Below are 19,008 nucleotides of genomic sequence, written 5' to 3' on the forward strand. Positions count from 1 at the left end.
TATCTAACACACATTAAAAATCAAATTCTTTTTTGCGAATTTCTTAAACTGCATATTGATAAACCTTTACAGCTGCAGCCAGCAATACCCGCCTCTTAACCACTAACATATTTGTGTTATACTAATTAATTAGTTTTTGAAAATTATCAGCTATTAATGACAATGATTGTTACAAAAATATCGTATTAATGATGCATACAGGCTCTAAAACAATGTAGGTTATATAAAATCGCTTTAAAACATTTGGTGTTTGCTTAATTACACATATAGTTTACTGTTGTGCTAATATGGTTTGTACATGGTCAGTAAATCCCATACGGTGCGAGACCGAATGAAGATGTTTTATAAATAAATGTCCACATTATTCGGGGGAAAAACTTAGTTATTGCTATTTACACAATATTCTTTCGTGATAACTATTTGATAATTCCGCCCCATCAACTGAAGATTTGTGGTTCCATTTTTTACAATTTGAGGGAAACTCTGGTGTGAAAAACATGATTAAGTTTGCATTGCATGACATAAGGTTAACAAAAAAGAAATCCGATAAATTATGAGGGTTTTTTTTAAGTCAACCTACTTAAACAAACTCTCTCTCTCTCTCTCTCTCTCTCTCTCTCTCTCTCTCCCTCTCTCTCTCTCAGGAATAAGATAAAATTAATTTTTTATCGTGAAATTTATGTCTCATATATCTGCAAACAAAGAAACAAGAGATATATGCGTTAGATCTTCTAGAATAATTACAATTTCAATGATAAAATTCACATGTACGCATGCGTGAATTATAATAAAGGATTGACAGGATAAGAAAGTGATTATTTTAAAAATTGCACGTATTTGTTAAAGCTTGTGAAAATGCATCATTAATGAGGTAATTCATATTTTTTGAAAGACGTGGTTTTCTGTACATTTCTTTTTCATTTGGCGACGCTAAAAAAAAAAGAAAGAAAAGAATGGCGTAACGTCTTATTTAAAATGACAGAGAAAAAGATAAAAAGCCATTGTTTTCGATAATAAAATTAGAAATTATCAATTTAACACAAAACTGCATCCCACAATGCTAAAAAAATGTTACGGCGCGTTGTGTCAGATTGTTACGTCAAAACATGAATTTGATAACGTCATGCTTGGCACTGAAGCGTAATAACGTCTTTTTTGACGTGGCACCGAAAGGGTTAAATAATTATAACCCCCATGGACCCTGCCGTAATGAATTTTTTTTTATTAAAAGTGAAAATTCAGTCATTTTGTTTTAACATTGTATTTCGCCGATCGGTATTTACATCTGTTTAATCCCCCACAGGTGGTCAGTTTTCACACCTTGTCCCAGTCACTCGGTCCTGTGTATATTTTCGTGTTTAAGGAGGCCCATTTGGGTTTTTTTGCGGAAAAACTACAATAGCAAAACTCTTTATTTTTTAACCATATGTAATTTAAAGCAACTCTAGTTTATATGCGAAGGTTCATGAAAATCGACCGTCTGGTTCTTTTAAGGGATCATCTCAAAATAGAGATACATTTACTATAGGAATGTATGGGAAACTGTCATTTTCCGCATATCAAAGCAATTTTAAAAAATACTACAATAGCTTTTTTTCTCAAATTGTTATATATGAGAAGTAATATCATTTCCTACCTTATATGTAAAAAACACAAAATTCTACCGTCTGGTTTTTAGTGGGGGCCATCTCAAAATATTTAAATGCACCAAATTTTGCTATATATTTGGATCATCACGAATGATGATTGGTATAATGGATTCATACCAAAAATGAGGAAAATATCCTCGAGGATAGCATCATTCTGTATATAAAATTTCAACAGCGTACAATTTTTACTTTTTCTTTAATGTTATTTCTTATAACGTACTCCTACAAAGCTTCATTTTATCATAACGTCATAAAAGCGTAATGGCAATGCTCCCCTACCGCACAACGTAAAAATCGTGTTAAAAATAAAATTTCCTTTAAAAATCTAAATTTTTTATCTGTATTTTGTTTATTGTGTTCAATTTTATAAATGATATCGAAAAAAAATTCATAAGAAGTATAAAACAACTGTATTATATTAGAATGCGCAAAAACATGCGCAATAAAATCTAAAGTCGGCCTCCTTAACTTCGGAGGTTTTTCTTAATCTAAGACAGACAAAAGACTTGTATCTGTAGACATACACAAAAAGGAAAAAGTACACCACCTATAATAAAAATGATTTTTTAGTGTTGACTTTCGATTAGTAAGAAGACAATCATTAAACAATTCATTTTTTCAAATCATTTTAATCTATACTCATTATGCCGAAACTATAAATGAATACATAATTTTTGGACACCTAATGTACATTTATCCACTAGCCACATTACATACATAGGTCTTTCAGAAAGTTTGGTTGTTCAAGTCGTTACCGTTTTTGAGATCTCGGCAAAATAAGGGTTTTTTTGTCTCGGGATAGGAAACGGTCAAACGGAAGTGCTCAATGAAAATTAAAATTAATATTGATTGTCTACTTGCCTATCGTACATGCTTGTTTATAGAGCTAACTGAAATTATCAAAGGAAAACAGTTAAACTGATAAACAGCTTATAATTTGTTTGAACTATTCCGGTGTGTACCGGAAGCGATGGTCGACAAAATGAAACCGTTTAAACACATGTTCAATCAATTGTCTATCATCCATGTAAGTTTCGTGTCTTGATCACTTAAAGTTTCTAAGATATCTAGGGTACAAACATTTGCTTTTATAAAGCTACCCGAGATAATTGAGATATCTCACCGGAAGTAGAGTGTTGTTGTTTATTTAACATCGGATAGATGACATATGTAAATATTTATATATATTTCAATTCTATGTAAAGAATATTTAATGCTTAAAAAATTATTTTTGAAGAGCTTCCGGTGACGACCGGAAGTTACGACGAACAAAACAAAATAGTTTAAACACGGTCTATCATACTATAAAGTCTGGATGTTCAAGTCTTTATCGTTTTAGAGATCTCGATGCGACAAGCTTTTTGTTGCGGGACAGGAAATGGACGACTGAAAATGAACTTTAACAAAATGTAAAGAAAACGCCTGGAGATATTATCATTATCTATCATCCCTGAAAATTTTAAGAAAAACTATCCAGTCATATCTGAGAAATCTTGTGGATTTCACCATGCATCGGACACCCTTGGATTTTTATCTTTCAAAGTCCAGATATAAATAAAACTTGTTTTAAAAGTTACAAATTCTACTCTTGCTTAATTATTCGAGAAAATTTAGCGAAATTCTTCAAAAGGTATGAAATAAAGGAAATAAATAAAGTGTTTATATAGCTATTTCACCATGGATCGGACAATACTATAAGCATCGCACAGTTATACATTAGAGATTAAAAATAAGAAAATTTTCTGGTTTTAATGTGAAAATACAGAGGTTTGGAAAATTAAATTTATTCAATTGGCATTTAGATTTGTTTTAATGTAAATCCTTGAATCTACAGTCAGGAATTAGACTAGTGCTACTTTTTACAGAAATATGAACCATAGGGGTAATTTATCGTGCCAGCACCTACTGGAACTTTAGATTAAAAAGGCAGTATCTAATAAAACTCGAATTTTTAGTGGTCTGAGGAAAATGCTTTGCATTAATCATTTTTTTTTTAAATATTTTTATTTTCTTATACAACTGTCCGATGCATGGCTTCTGTTCACAGAAATATGAACCATAGGGGTTATTTATCGTGCCAGCACCTACTGGAACTTTAGATTAAAAAAGCAGTATCTATAAAATTCGAATTTTGAGTGGTCTGAGCAAAATGCTTTGCATTAATCATTTTTTTTTTATTGTATATTTTTATTTTCTTATTGAATTGTCCGATGCATGGCTTCCGTTTACAGAAATATGAACCATAAGGGTTATTTATCGTGCCAGCACCTACTGGAACTTTGGATTAAAAAGGCAGTATCTATAAAACTCGAATTTTGAGTGGTCTGAGGAAAATGCTTTGCATTAATCATTTTTTTTTTAAATTTTATTTTATTATAGAACTGTCCGATAAATGGTTAATTTCTGTTCGATCCATGGTGAAATGAATATATGAAGCAAAATTGACCTTAACATTAATTGTTCGAAGACTTATTTTAATCAAATTGTTTTAACACTAATTCACAATCAAATGCACAACATTCAAATAATGATTTTGTGTAATCTTCGTAACTTAATTTTCACTGATGGCGTATTTGACGTCATTTTACGAAGCCTATATGGCTATTTTTTTGACAATGTGACTGTCAATATAATATATGATGTAGTTCATTAGTTCTTATTCAGGGATATACGAAACAGTATAAGAGCGCATGCACATTTATTTGTATATATTTCAACGGTATTTTGAAACGAGCTCTTTTGTTTGCTGGACAAAAGGTGCTTTTATTAAATTTCTGATAAAATTAAACCATAAATATTTAAAATTCATGATTTCACAGATGAAATCGTATTAAATCAAAACAGAATTAAAGAAAAAATAACATTCGGCACTCGGGGAGTGAACCCCGGTCGCCTGGACACAAGTCCACCACTCTAACGACTGAGCTACGCGGACTATCGGTTCAGTACTTTGGAGCCCAAAAATCTCGAGAATGCTTGCATCGATTTTAAAACAAAGTATTTAAAGCGTCTTTATTGAATAATAAACAATTTTCAAAACAAAAAAGTTGAAAATTAATGTTTTTGTTTCCTTCCGGCCAAGATAGGTAAAAATGTGTGAAGCATTCCATTTTGCACTGTTTTGTGTAGTACAGTACAGATTTGATTTTTACAGACTCCAACAAATCGAACAAAGAACCAGTTTTTCTTTCAAAAGTTAAATGGCAGCTGAACATTAGTTATTCTAGCCATAACAAAGTAAAGGCAACGGGAATTTGTATTTCACTAAAAAACCCCAGAAATTCACAAAATATCTAAAATTATGATTAATGGTAGCTGAACATTAATTATTCTAGCCTTAACAGAGTAAAGGCAAAGGCAATTTGTATTTCACAAAAAAGCCACAGGCAATTTGTATTTCACAAAAAATTCACAAAATATCTGAAAATATGATTTTAAGCACTGCTTACTTAAACATATCGAAATTGAAATGAAAACAAGAAATAAGAAAACAAAAAAACCATCTTGACCATAGTCCATCAAATTATGTCTTCAGGAGACCAAATCCGAACAAAGAACCAGTTTTCTTTTAAATCTTTAATGGAAGCAAAACATAGTTATTCTAGCCTTAACAAAGAAAAGGCAACAAGAATTTGTATTTCACAACCCCCCCCCCCCCCCCCCCCCCCCCAGAAATTCACAAAATATCTAATAATATGATTAATGGTAGCTGAACATTAGTTATTCTAGCCTTAACAGAGTAAAGGCAAAGGCAATTTGTATTCCACAAAAAAGTCAAAGGCAATTTGTATTTCACAAAAAATTCACAAAATATCTAAGATATGATTTTAAGCACTGCCTACTTAAACATTTCGAAATTGAAATGAAAACAAGAAATTGAAAAACAAAAAAAAAACATTTTGACCATAGTCCATCAAATTATGTCTTCAGGAGAGCAAACCCGAATGAAGAACCAGTTTTCTTTCAAAAGTTAAATGGTAGCTGAACATTAGTTATTCTAGCCTTAACAAGAATTCATATTTCACAAAACCCCGCAAGAAATTCACAAAATATCTAATAATATGATTAATGGTAGTTGAACATTACTTATTCTAGCCTTGACAGAGTAAAGGCAAAGGCAATTTGTATTCCACAAATAAGTCAAAGGCAATTTGTATTTCACAAAAAATTCACAAAATATCTAATAATATGATTAATGGTAGTTGAACATTAGTTATTCTAGCCTTGACAGAGTAAAGGCAAAGGCAATTTGTATTCCACAAATAAGTCAAAGGCAATTTGTATTTCACAAAAAATTCACAAAATATCTGAAAATATGATTTTAAGCACTGCTTACTTAAACATTTCAAAATTAAAATTATAACAAGAAATAATTAAGAAAACAAAAAAAACATCTTGACCATAGTCCATCAAATTATGTCTTCTGGAGAGCAAATTCAAACGAAGAACCTGTTTTCTTTGAAAAGCTAAATGGTAGCTGAACATTAGTTATTCTAGCCTTAACAAAGGCAACAGGAATTTGTATTTCACAAAAAAAAACAACCCAGAAATTTACAAAATATCTAAAATTATGATTGATGGTAGCTGAACATTAGTTATTCTAGCTTTAACAGAGAAAGGGCAAAGGCAATTTGTATTTCACAAAAAATTGACCAAAGATTTTAGTGCTTACTTAAAAATTTCAAAATCAAAATGAAAGAACCAGTCTTCTTTGAAAAGTGTAATGGTAGCTGAACATTTCGTAGTTGAAATGAAAACTAGAAATTACAAAAAAAAAATAATCTTGACCATAGTCCGTCAAAGTATGTCTTGAGGAGAGCAAACTTTTAATCCGTCATGACAATTTATTCCTCTTCAGCAAGTTCAATTGATGATCTATCAATAGAAGGAAAAGAAGTAGAGAATTAGAATTTAACTTAAGTATGTTTTTTTTATAAATAAATGTACAAGTATAATGATGTTGTAACCTTTTAAATAAGGAGTGAAAATGTACTTTTAATTATAGACTTCCCATACATCACCTTAAATGGGAATGAAGCAAAGGATTCTTAAAAGAGTGAGCTGACAATAATTTGTATGTTGAAACTAGATGTGTTGTAACGCCACAAATGCCCCCACAAGCAGCCAAAACTTTAAATGGAAACATTTGTTTGATTCTAAAAGAAGTTAGTATCCCTGAGAATTACTTAATTTTCTTAAGTTCAAGAGGCATATCAGACTAGAACCGATTTCAAACTCAACCTGTATTTTCTATTAAATAACCCCCATATGAAATATCCGCTTTAGATATGCATTCCTTCAAAAGGTAGAGAGCGGAAACCGAGAGTTTGTCTTTTTTTTTCAAAGTTCAAGACGCATAACTCTGTCAAGTCATTGAACCGGAACCACATTCAAAGTTGAACTGTATTTTCTAGAAAATGACTTACATATGAATTATCAGTTTTATATAAGCACCCCTTCAAATGTTAAAGTGGAAACAAAGAATTTCCCATCTTTTTTTTCTCAATGTTCAAGAGGTAAAGGTGTCAAAAATCATTGGATTGGAAAAATTTGAACGCAACCTGTATTTTTTAGTGAAAAAAACTAACATATGAAATATCCTTTAAAATTATCGATTCGACCTGGAAAAAAGCTGGCGAACCAACCGTTACGATCTTAGGGTTATTCCTGTAAAAAATGGCTAGTTGTTTCCCCCCAAACAAATTTACAGAACATATTTCATACCAAACACTTCTGTTTTGTAAATTTTGTAAACCTGTATTGAATTTTAGCGAACCACAAAAGTGCCTTTCAAAACCATGATATGACAGTCTTAATGTGAGTGAGATTTGAAATCTTAAACCAACAAAACAATGTAATTGAAAAAAATATAAAAATTCAAATACGGTTCAAACTAATTGAATCACATTGAATGAAAAATCTACTCACCAGCGTTCTGCCCTATTTTCACAGTTCCATCCTGCAAAGTCGCAAACTTCAACAAAATGAATTCATTTCTTGTCTAATAGTCTGCAAGTGCTTCTCATTCACTGACATAGTCGTCTTGAATGAAGAATCAGGGCAAAACCAGATCCCACCATTGGCATATCTTCGCACCAACAATTCTTCAAGAACGCACACCGTCAGTGGTGATGGTCCCCGCCAAAACAATAATCAATTCCATATAGATCCATGTCCAATATAACAGATAAACAACTCTACAATCCAAAGGTTTGTACATTGCATTTAAACCAAGACAAAATCAAGTTAAAATGTATATATAAGGAAATAAATCCAAAGTAAATAGAACTCATCAGTATACAGTAAAACACGCTTATAGGGAAGTGCCAGGGACGGCGATTTTACCAGTCAGGGTGTGATTGAAATCCATCATATTGAAAAGTAACTGATTATTGTCATTTCTGCTAATTTCAGACTTACAATTTTGATAAAAAAAATGATGAAGTACAGTGATATTCATTTATCAGAGGTCAATTTATATGTTAAAATAAACTTTAAAAAAAGTTATGACTGTTTTTCATCATTATCCAAAAAATGATGGATTTCAGTTATTACTTTAATTCAGTTTTTTAACTAGAAATCATCATCTTTATATAAATTTGTAAGTCTGGCCGCACTGAATTATCTTATTTGTTTTACTGGGCGCACTGAATTATCTTATTTGTTTACTGGGCGCACTAATTTAGTTTGGTTTCAACTGTAATTAAGATGTTAAAAAATAATTGATTTATTAGGCTTTTGAGGCGATCTGGTAGTTTTTTTTTTATCTGGGTCAGAGTTCGACTCCTTTCTTTATTTCTGATTACATTGAAATTAATGTTAAAACGGGCTTGGCCCCTCTGATAAAAAGAATTCGTAAAATCCAGCCACATTTTAGTTATTTACAATTTAACGATTTTCAGAGGGTCGGCTTGTCCAGGGGTAAACTCTCAATCGATTTCAGATAATGAGTTCAAAATTTCAGGGATTGTAGACAAAAGGTTGTAGATCTGACATGTAGTGTATATATTTTCAAGTGACCAAAAGCGCCGAAGCTCGCCCGAGCTCGAAAATTACGGTTAAAAAAGCGTCGTGATTTTTCGTGGTTTTCTTTCAATATCTCTTTCTTTGATAGTATTTTGTTATAATATGTAGAACCAAAAATCTTTAAAAAGTCAAGACCTTTCATTTGACATCAAGGAAAAGGGGCTGGTCCTTCAAATAAGGGGCTGAGGAGCTCTAAAGTCTTTAAATGATAACTTTTTTCTGTGAAATATTTTGTGATACGTTATAGAAGCAATTATGTTCATTCTAACGTTAAGCTAAGTCTTGAGCGAATTTATATTGACAAGTTTGAGATATGTATGAGGAAAAGTAAAAATCCAAGTGTTGTTCGCACTCCAAATTTTCCATTGTTTTCAGAAGAACATTACTACTCATACTTATTTTTACTTATTCCCCATAGATCAGAAACTGAATTGATACAACCATATTTAACTGCAAAGGATGCATTTATCCAGAAAAGAGATATTATGGATAGTGAAATGGATTTTACTTTCTTTTCATTTACACAGCATATTGAAAATACAATGAGAAGAATCAACCTTGCTAATATGGCTAGTGAAGAAACAAATGTTCAACCAAATGCTACAGTCAATAGTACCTGTGATGTATTTAATGATATGGATTTTGAGACTGTGTATATGACAATGTGTCCTCAAGAAAACAACAAGGATGATAAAAGAACAGATAGTTCAAAAATTTTTACTTTTGATGATGATTTTCACATGCATTCTTTACACTGTTCAGTGTCCATTGATGAATTTAAAAGAAGCATTGATGGTATGACAACCTCTCAAACAAAGGCTTTGCATTTTGTGAAAAGTAAATTTGAAACACGAAATTGCCCATTTCATTTGTTTATTACAGGTGGAGCTAGCGTTGGTAAAACATATATAACAAAAGTTTTAATATCTTACATTCAACTCTACTGTGCTGAAGTTCCAAATTCTAATCCTGTCATTGTATGTGCACCTACAGGAACTGCATCTAACTAGATGTACTGTGAGCAAGCTCACAATTGATACCCCCCGCTAAGAAAAAATCATAACTCATGTATTTTTTTCTATGATGGAAAATATTGGATGAATCTATTTCACCATCCATTTTCTATAAATAACAACTGCTCTATTTTTTAAAACTGTTAATGCTAATATGAGTACACAGACCAATTTCTATTCATATAATTCTATTTTAGTTTAAGTTAACTGTTAATGCATGAGGGCATTTGCATCCTAATGTTAACAAACATGACTCGAATCAAACAAAATTCCACATGTCAAGCAGCCATTTAATATAAACATTTTGAATTATTGGTATACTGAGCCCGATTTTTTTAAAACAATGACCTTGAACTTCCTAAATTGACCTTGGGTCAAGGTCATGACACACCCTCAGGTTATAAGCGATCTTGATGTGAATTAAGAACTTCCAATATTTGTCAATTATACAAGATACAGACTGGACATGAATTTTGTGCCAGTGACCTTGGCCTTGCCTAAATGACCTTGGGTCAGGTCATGACACACCCTTAGGTCATAAGCAATCTTTGTGTGAACTGAGAACTTCCAATGTTTCTCCATAAGAAAGATATGGACCCGACAGGAATTTTGCACTTTTTCTGCCAGTGACCTTGACCTTGCCCAAATAACCTTGGGTCAAGGTCATGACACACCCTTAAATCTTAAGCATTCTTTGTGTGAAGTAAGAACTTCAAATGTTTCTCCATAAGAAAGATATGGACCGGACACGAATTTTGCACTTTTTCTGGCAGTGACCTTGACCTTGCCCAAATTACCTTGGGTCAAGGTCATGACACACCCTAAGGTCATAAGCAAACTTTGAGTGAAGTAAGAACTTCCAATGTTTCTCCATAAGAAAGATATGGACCGGACACGAATTTAGCACTTTTTCTGACCGTGACCTTGACCTTGCCCAAATAACCTTGGGTCAAGGTCATGACACATCCTTCGGTCATAAGCAATCTTTGTGTGAAGTAAGAACTTCCAATATATCTCTATAAGATAAATATGGACCGGACACGAATCGAACAGACAGACGGACGGACGGATGGACGGACAAGGTGATTCCTATATACCCCCCCCCCCCCCAAACTTCGTTTGGGGGGGTATAATAACATTAATGGCCGGACTTTGCACTTTGTATTTAAAATTCCAGTTGCAAGTTTTCTTCAGTATGGTTCATTATCTAGTTATAGCATATCAAAATTAAGACAAGAATTTAAAATGTGCATACAATTGTTATAGATGAAATCAGCATGGTGAGCAGTGAAATGTTTTCGTTTATAAGCCGAAGACTATCAGAAATAAAAAAAAACAACAGTAATGTCTCTGGGGGTTGCAATATTATTGTTATTGGAGATTTTTTTCAATTTCGACCAGTGAAAGGTAGTTTCTGTTTCAAAAATATGTTAATTTGGCAACTTTTTGATTCAATATTTTTAACAAAAAATGTGCGACAGAAAAATGATCAAGTGTATCTGCATTGTTAAATCGTGTAAGGATAGGTTATCCAAGTGACGAAGATATTTTGCTACTGAAAACAAGATTAGTATACAACACACAGGTAAACTTTTCTGAACATTTGCATATCTTTCCAACTAGAAAGCAGGTAGAATTATACAACAGAGAGCAACTGACAAAGTTATGTAACAAAACATATGTTATTCATGCTGAACATTATTTTTCTTCATCTGAACAAAATGCACATGCCCTTGTACCCATGGAAATGATACCAGTTGATAATTGTCTTGCTGGTGGTTTGGAAAAAGAGTTAATGATTTCAATTAATTGTAGAGTAATGTTGACAAGAAATATTAATACTGATCAGGGATTGGTGAATGGAGCGATGGGCGTTGTAACAAATATAGACGTTATGGGAAGTATACCATCTATTATCCATGTGAAGTTTGACAACTCTACAATTGGCCAAGTCATATGTAATGTAGAAACACAGTTCATACACCTGTACATATTCAGCGCATTGAAACTGAGTTTATTTATAAGGGGCATCACATTGTTAGATCACAGTTCCCTTTGATTCTGTCGTGGGCATGTACAGTACATAAGGTACAAGGTATATCACTGGACTCTGCAGTTGTAGACCTGGGAAGTACAGTGTTTGATTATGGAATGGCTTATGTAGCTCTTAGTTGAGTCCGAACTCTGTCTGGTTTGATACTCATTCGGTTGGATCCCATGAAAATCAAGGCTAGTGACTCCGTGATAAATGAATATGAAAGGTTGAAAAATTTATTATTATAAAATAAATATCGAACAATGAAGAAAGGTCTACATTTCCAAAATTCTTGATGTTGATAGGATGCAATTACAGTAATTTGATAAAAAGAAAAGTATACCATATCATGCCTTATTTTTCTTACAATTTGCAAAAAATGTATACAAAACTTCAGTTTATTTCAGTGTTAAAGGAAAAGTTATTTCTCATAATTTAAATGTAAAAAAATATTACATTTTATGAAATCATATAACAATAGCATTGATAATCTTGATATTATTAGTATATCCAGGCTTCCTTTCATTATTAAGTTCTATAAAAAATTATAATTAAATTCAGAATTGGAACTCTTTAAATTCATTGTGTGAGGTAAAAAAAAAATGTATCATCTGTTTTGAAATATTCTGCTATATTTCTTACGCAAACCTTCTTAAGACTCGTTCAGATGAAACATTTGAATTATCTTAAATTATGTTTGAATTTTGTATGTACATTGTAAATGTACCAAACTGTTGTGTACTATATTTTCTTAAGTTTAAACACATGTTCATGTGTCTGTGTATTATTAAAGAGTTAAAGCTACAAAATTCTCACTGCTAGTATTTAAATTTCCATATAATATAAAAATGTTTTCCTTTTCTTCTAAGGATGACACACAAGTTCTTAAAGTATGCAGAGTTTCTAAAGAAATTCAAGCTTATAAAACCTCCAAGACAGATAAAATGATGAAATACTTTAATCTGGTGTGTGCAGAAAACATGAAAACCTACCATGTCAGAGTATACCTGACTGGAAAATATGAAATGTTCAAGGAAGGCATGACATACAAGTTTAAAAATGCTGTTGCGAAAGGAGAGAATGAACTCTGGGTGACCAAAGATACTACCATTGCATATGCTGTTCCTGTGACTGTTCACCCTACACTACAAATTCCACCATTACCAGAAGATGTCCCACCACAAGGAGTAGTTCAGGACTTGCCATCAGCATTAAAATCACCATCAAAATCAACAGTAACTGGCAAAATTGTAAAAGTAAGTAACAAATAAAAAATAATATACACAATTTTTTACTGTCTTCAAGTTGATTAGTAAATTCACAATGTCAAAAGATATGTTTGTTATCAATTGCAGGTTTCTCCTCTGAAGCAGGTCCGAGATGGAACATTAAGCGTAAAGTCCTTACTGATGAAAGATAACGATGGGTTGGCAAAAGTTTGTCTATTCAGCAAAAATGCAGAAATGAATTATGAAGGAGATGTTGTACTGATAACATCCGTGTATACCAAGCAATTCTTAAATATGCCTCAACTAACTACCACCTCAGAGTCCAGATGCCAGGTAACAAATTTTTCCATTAATTTAGGTGCATTGTACTTTTATTTTCAGTTTTCTTGAAAACATTATTTATATCATGTTCAAAATTATGACGGGCAAATACTGAAAAAATAATGAATGCATAGTGTAAAATTGAAATTTTAAAAAAATTACACTCCACAATCAAAATTTAGGGAGGGGTAGGGTGCTCTATTTTAATTGTCATGTATGTCAGTATGTCTGTCCTTCTCAGCTCATTTTCAGGTTATCACAGAGAAGCTTTAACACTGATATTGAAACAAAGATTGCTAATAACTAATGCTTGACTCATAACCAGAAACAAGAGGCTTATCTTAACCATATACATTGAATCATACTGTTGGGTAATTTTGTAACTTGTACATTTACAATTTTCTTTTGTAGTTCATTCCAAATACCTTGAATGTTTCTGATCCAACAAGTGAGGAGTTAAAGGCGTTTGAAAACGATACAGACTTCCTCAATTCCACAAGTGACATTAGCACCAAAGCAATTACACTGATTGATGTATTAGAAGCTGATGTGTATGAAATCTGTGCAAAACAAGGTATTTGCAGAAAAGACCTCAACAAAAATATTCCTAGATTCTCATTGCTGATGAATAATGTTACTGCAAACTTGCTAGGGTTCTTACTCATGGACTTTATGTGATTGATCAATATAAGACACTGGGAGAAAACAGTATTTAAATCGTAAGATTTTAAATGTTTCTTAGAATCTGTATACACAGCATAGTTAAGGCTAGGAAAAATAATCTAACCGTGACCAGGCTACACTCAGGTCATGGTAAGAATTCGTCCTATATACTCCCAACTGCCCAATGTAGCAGCCACGAAGCGGATCTGCTTCGCGTCAATTTTCATTTTGTAAAAAATATTCTGCAGGGGAAAAATACATATATGTACACTACAAACCTTTGTGAATATGTACATGCCATTAAATCCACTAAATATCCACTCGGGATCATATTAAGACATTACAATAAATACACATTAATTTCCCGGAAACCAGACTTGGAACTCCTCGCTGTTTTTCCGCTAAAATGGCGGCGTAAATCCCTGTTTTCAAATTGACAAGATGACTTTCCTTCAAACATCAAATACAATGCACATATAGTGTAGCAGAACAGTATAGAAATAAATAGAGCAAAGCTCGTTGCAAAGCAACAAGTTGGTCTTCCGTTAATCTCGAAAGTAAAGCTAGAATTTTCTCTAAGAAGCAGAGTTCTTAAACCAATAAACATAAGTAACTAAAATCCTATTTCACTACTTTAGTCAAGTCAGTAATTAATAATAAGGGGGGAAACTTTACGTTGAATGTTTTTTTAATCCCTAGCATGTGCTCTTTTTTTTTAACTTCTTTTGACTTTTATTGATAGAAATCATGTAACAAATAATGCAATAATTACATTGTACTGATTAAAAATACAACGCTCTAAGTTGACAACTTAAAACTATGTGATCTTATTGATTCTTTTAGTCTTCTCAAAGTTACATGAGGCTACAAATCAGGTGACAAATTATAAGATTTATCAGGCCATACTGAGGTCAATGTCACATAAATTTCCGTCAATTACATTGAAGGAAACGGGTTATATTTTATGCTTTATATATGTACCGGTATATATACAGCTATGCCCAAAATTTTCCATTGATGAATTTCAAACACACATGCATTTACTGTCCTTTCAAGATATTTGGGCAACAGTGCACTCATTACATGTATGTACTTTGGCTGTGAAAATGGCACTGACCTTAAATTTCTATGGAGATTCAGGAAATATTGATGACCCCTGTTACAAAACACTACTTCGTTCTATACAGTGACCTAACTTTAATTATTTAATTTTGCACTGTTTAATTTTTCAAAGGTGTGGGTAAGAGTTCAGACATTGAAAAATTGTGTATTTAATTTTTTTTTCCCGTAATTTACCGGGGTCCAAGCATTGTACATGCAAATATTTTCACAGTGCTTATGAAAAATGTGTGTTGCACTGATTTACTCATTCCCTGAACACACCTTTCCTGCTGTATTTCACTGTTCCCAAGTTTACTTAAAGATGTTTAGAAATAGTAACATTCATTTTTTTCTCTCCCAGGATGTCGCCAAAAGAAGATGATAAAAGGACAGTGTCCAGTTTGTGGCGGGCAGGAAAGTGCCACTGAAAAGAACATCAGAGCTTTGTTTCTTTATGAATCGGAGGGTCAGAAAGATAACCATGTTTAAAGGTGCCATCGAAAGTGCCATGAACAAAAATGTACCAACAACAGACAAAAATGAAACCTTGATGTTCCTGATTGAAAGCTTGCCCATTTCATTTTCTGGATGCATTAGTGCATCCAACATTGTTTACAACATAAACACTGATGCATAAAAAAACCTCAACATGCTTATTCAGTCTCGGAATGGATAGAAATACTTTATCTTAATCCAAGACAAGTAGTCAATACTGTGGTTTTAAAATGTTACTATGGGATTTGCAACATTAAGAATCGCAATATTTCTGTTATTTTGTAACCTTTAAAACCTTTTTTCATCAGTTTGCATAATAGATCATATTCTTTGTCATTTATTAAAATTTGTATTATACGATAAAAATTTAATGATGAAAACAGTTGAACTTTCAGTTTACTGAAGTCTTATGTCTATCAGTATTATTCAGATTACTATTGTATTATATAAGATTACATTGGCCTATCATAACACATATTGATTTAAAATGCTAGTAAATTTTCTTCTTTTGTGTATTGTAAACTTCATTTTGGATATTCAGCTGCTGTTCATGTTATTTTCTTAATATTTGTTAATCAGAGCAGTGTTATGATGATGCTTTTTATATCATGTCCATATCTTAAGGTTTCCTACACAAGTAGTGGCTGTTCTTTGCTCATGCTTTCTAACATCCTCTGAAGAATGATACTCTTTAAAATGCTACCACAGTACTAAAATTTACAAGTTTTACAAATGAATCAGACAGTCATTTATCATTCATCACAAGTTCAAATTATTTTTTATATTGCACAATAGATCCTGTACCAGTAGTTTTCCTTAAAAGTTTTTTTATAAATGTTCTGCTTTGATATTCTGTGCTGAATTGCCTCGTTTTCTAGAGATGTTATCTTAATTCAACATCACTTTTAAAAATTCAATAATCTAGGCATATTTACAGAAAATTTTGGCAATTACTTCTCCATTCAAAAAAATTGAAGGGTTTCTTCACTTTCATTTTTTTAGTCACATTTTTGATACTCAGCAATTGTTGTTTATATTATTTTTTCAGAGCAGTGTTTGCTTTTATATATGTTAAATTTACATACGTTTGAACGCTCAGCAGTTTATTCTGCATAATTTAATATTTGTTCAGGAAAACAGTTATGATATTTTTTTGTGATACATTTAGTAATACATGTTTTAAATGTTATAATAAATGTTTTCTTGCTAATATCTTATGTTTTTTGTCCAAAAATATTGTATTCAAAATGATTGTCCATCTGTATGTCTGTTAGTCAACAATTTTATTGCATACATGTACCTTTTCAGCCTTCACAATTATTACATACAACTTTGCTTAAGGATGATTGCAGAAATTCATCATAGATGTGGAATTCACTTTTAAGATTATCACCATTGCTGTGAGGTGCTGTTTTGGTCTTTATTACCATTAAGTCATAACAGCTATTCGAATAGGTGATTTAGGCGATTGTTAAGTGATATCACCTATTCGGGTTTTGAATGAATATCACCTTTTCAAATAGGTAATGTCACCGTTCAGATAGGTAATATCATCAATCCATAATGAGTAAGTGATATTACCAGTTTGAATAGGTGACACACCTATTCGAAAGAGTGATATCTCCCTTTCAAATAGGTGATATCACTTATTTAAATAAGATTACTTATTCATTATGTAAAATAGGTGATATGACCCTTTTTGAATAGGTGACATTATCTACTCATATTAAAAAGGCTCCGTTTCGGTATTTATTCCCATTAAATTATACATCACCTATACAAATAATGATATCGCGTATTCGGATCAAACAGGTGATATCACTTATTGATAAATGCCGAAACAGTGCTTCATTGCACATTTATCCAATTCGCTACCTCAAGTATTTTTGTACCCACAGGCTTCACATTTACTACGTAAGTGGAGGATGGTTGGACCAAGACGCTTACAGAATTTTAGTCGTCAAAAGGTCAAGGCATTAAAGACTCGTATATCCGCTGCACATTTATGTGATGTGATGTCTGAAAAAAATTGTAGCCTTAACGGCCATGTTCACTATCCTCAAATATCCATAGAAAAGACACCTGTAGATATTGCTAAAAAAATAGAGGTAGTTGGTACCCTTTAAACCAAACTTTCAGAATGTGTGAAAAAAAATACTGTAGGTAATTTTTCTCAGCCCATAAATTTGGTGCTTGTACCAATAGTTTCTTGTATCAGTTATAATAAGTAATAGTTAAAAAATTATGAAGAACCTGTTTGTTAAAAGCTATCCTGGTTATCCTCGCTCTAAGGAAGCTGATTGTCCTCCACACCTGGCTCATGACAAAAAAGGGACAGCTGGGGCATTTGTGGTTGAGGGTGCTAGATTGCAAAACAATGTTTACTTGACTAATTCAAATGCTAGCTCTATCGCTAACCCCCCTCCCCCAAACACATTAATTAACATACACAAAAACACACAAACCTGCCAATGATAGTTACTAGATAAGATACATTCAAAACATAATAACAAATTTTTGAACATAATTGAGGAATATTGCTAAATGATTGAAGCATAACGACTCCCAACATTATCATTCAAACAATGAACTGAAAATCAACTATTAGATTCGTTATCTTGCAAAATCTGTTAGATCTACCCTCCTCCCAATCAAACCTGTTTTATCGTTTATACTACCATTCACTAAATGAAAAGAACACACGTACGAATTCTTCGAGCAGGTGCATGAAGTACTTGCGTAGTAACATAGCTCGCTGTAGCCATATTCTCCGTTTATCTGCATCGTTTTGAAATCTATGGACACTGACGACCTGTCCCTCTACAGTTTTCCCTCTACATATGAAGCAATACTTTCTTATCCCGAAACAGAGCTCTTCGTTTGTACGTCCATTGTGACAGTTGTCAAGAACGCACGCAGAGGTAGACGTATATTTAAGTGCATGCGCAGATTTACAATAGGAGAGTTCCAATTAGGGTAAATAACTCACGTTCTTGAAATGGTTATACTATGATTACACGCTAAATGAAAAAATACGGGTAAAATACATATACAAATAGAAAACATATACATTAAACAACACTTCTAATATAAACGTATGGCTCGTAAGTCTCTTCAACTTCTCTCCATGACGAACATTGTGTTTTTTTCCATAAAAACTTCTTTCAGGAAAGTCCTTTTTTCTCTGTTTTGAGATTGTTCGTTGTTTTTTTTTTCAAATCGGCTCGTACTTCAACTCGTCGAAGATACTGACACTGAACTTCTTCCATACCCTTCAAAGCTTTCAACAACTGAAATATTATAGCGAATTAAATTGAGGGTTAACTCTAGAAAAGTTTCTACGTAATGTTTTGACTGCCGCTTGTGACTTATATGCGAGCGAGAGAGAGAGAGAGAGAGTGAATTGAGTAAATTAAAAGTGGTGCCGCTGAAGAAATAATCGTTAGTTATAAACTTGGAAACATATTTATTAAGGT

At 32.4% G+C, this 19,008-nt stretch overlaps 1 protein-coding gene across 1 annotated transcript; it reads left to right on the forward strand.

Moving 5' to 3' along the window:
• Nucleotides 1–12,213: 12,213 nt before the first annotated feature.
• Nucleotides 12,214–18,920, forward strand: LOC128172690 (uncharacterized). Its single transcript, XM_052838461.1, has 4 exons — nucleotides 12,214–12,979; nucleotides 13,079–13,285; nucleotides 13,685–13,847; nucleotides 15,399–18,920. The coding sequence occupies exons 1-4, from the start codon at nucleotides 12,572–12,574 to the stop codon at nucleotides 15,524–15,526; spliced, it is 906 nt and encodes a 301-aa protein (XP_052694421.1). The 5' UTR covers nucleotides 12,214–12,571; the 3' UTR covers nucleotides 15,527–18,920.
• Nucleotides 18,921–19,008: the final 88 nt, after the last annotated feature.

This window comes from Crassostrea angulata, chromosome 2 (assembly GCF_025612915.1).
Source record: "Crassostrea angulata isolate pt1a10 chromosome 2, ASM2561291v2, whole genome shotgun sequence".
Lineage (NCBI taxonomy): Eukaryota > Metazoa > Mollusca > Bivalvia > Ostreida > Ostreidae > Magallana > Magallana angulata.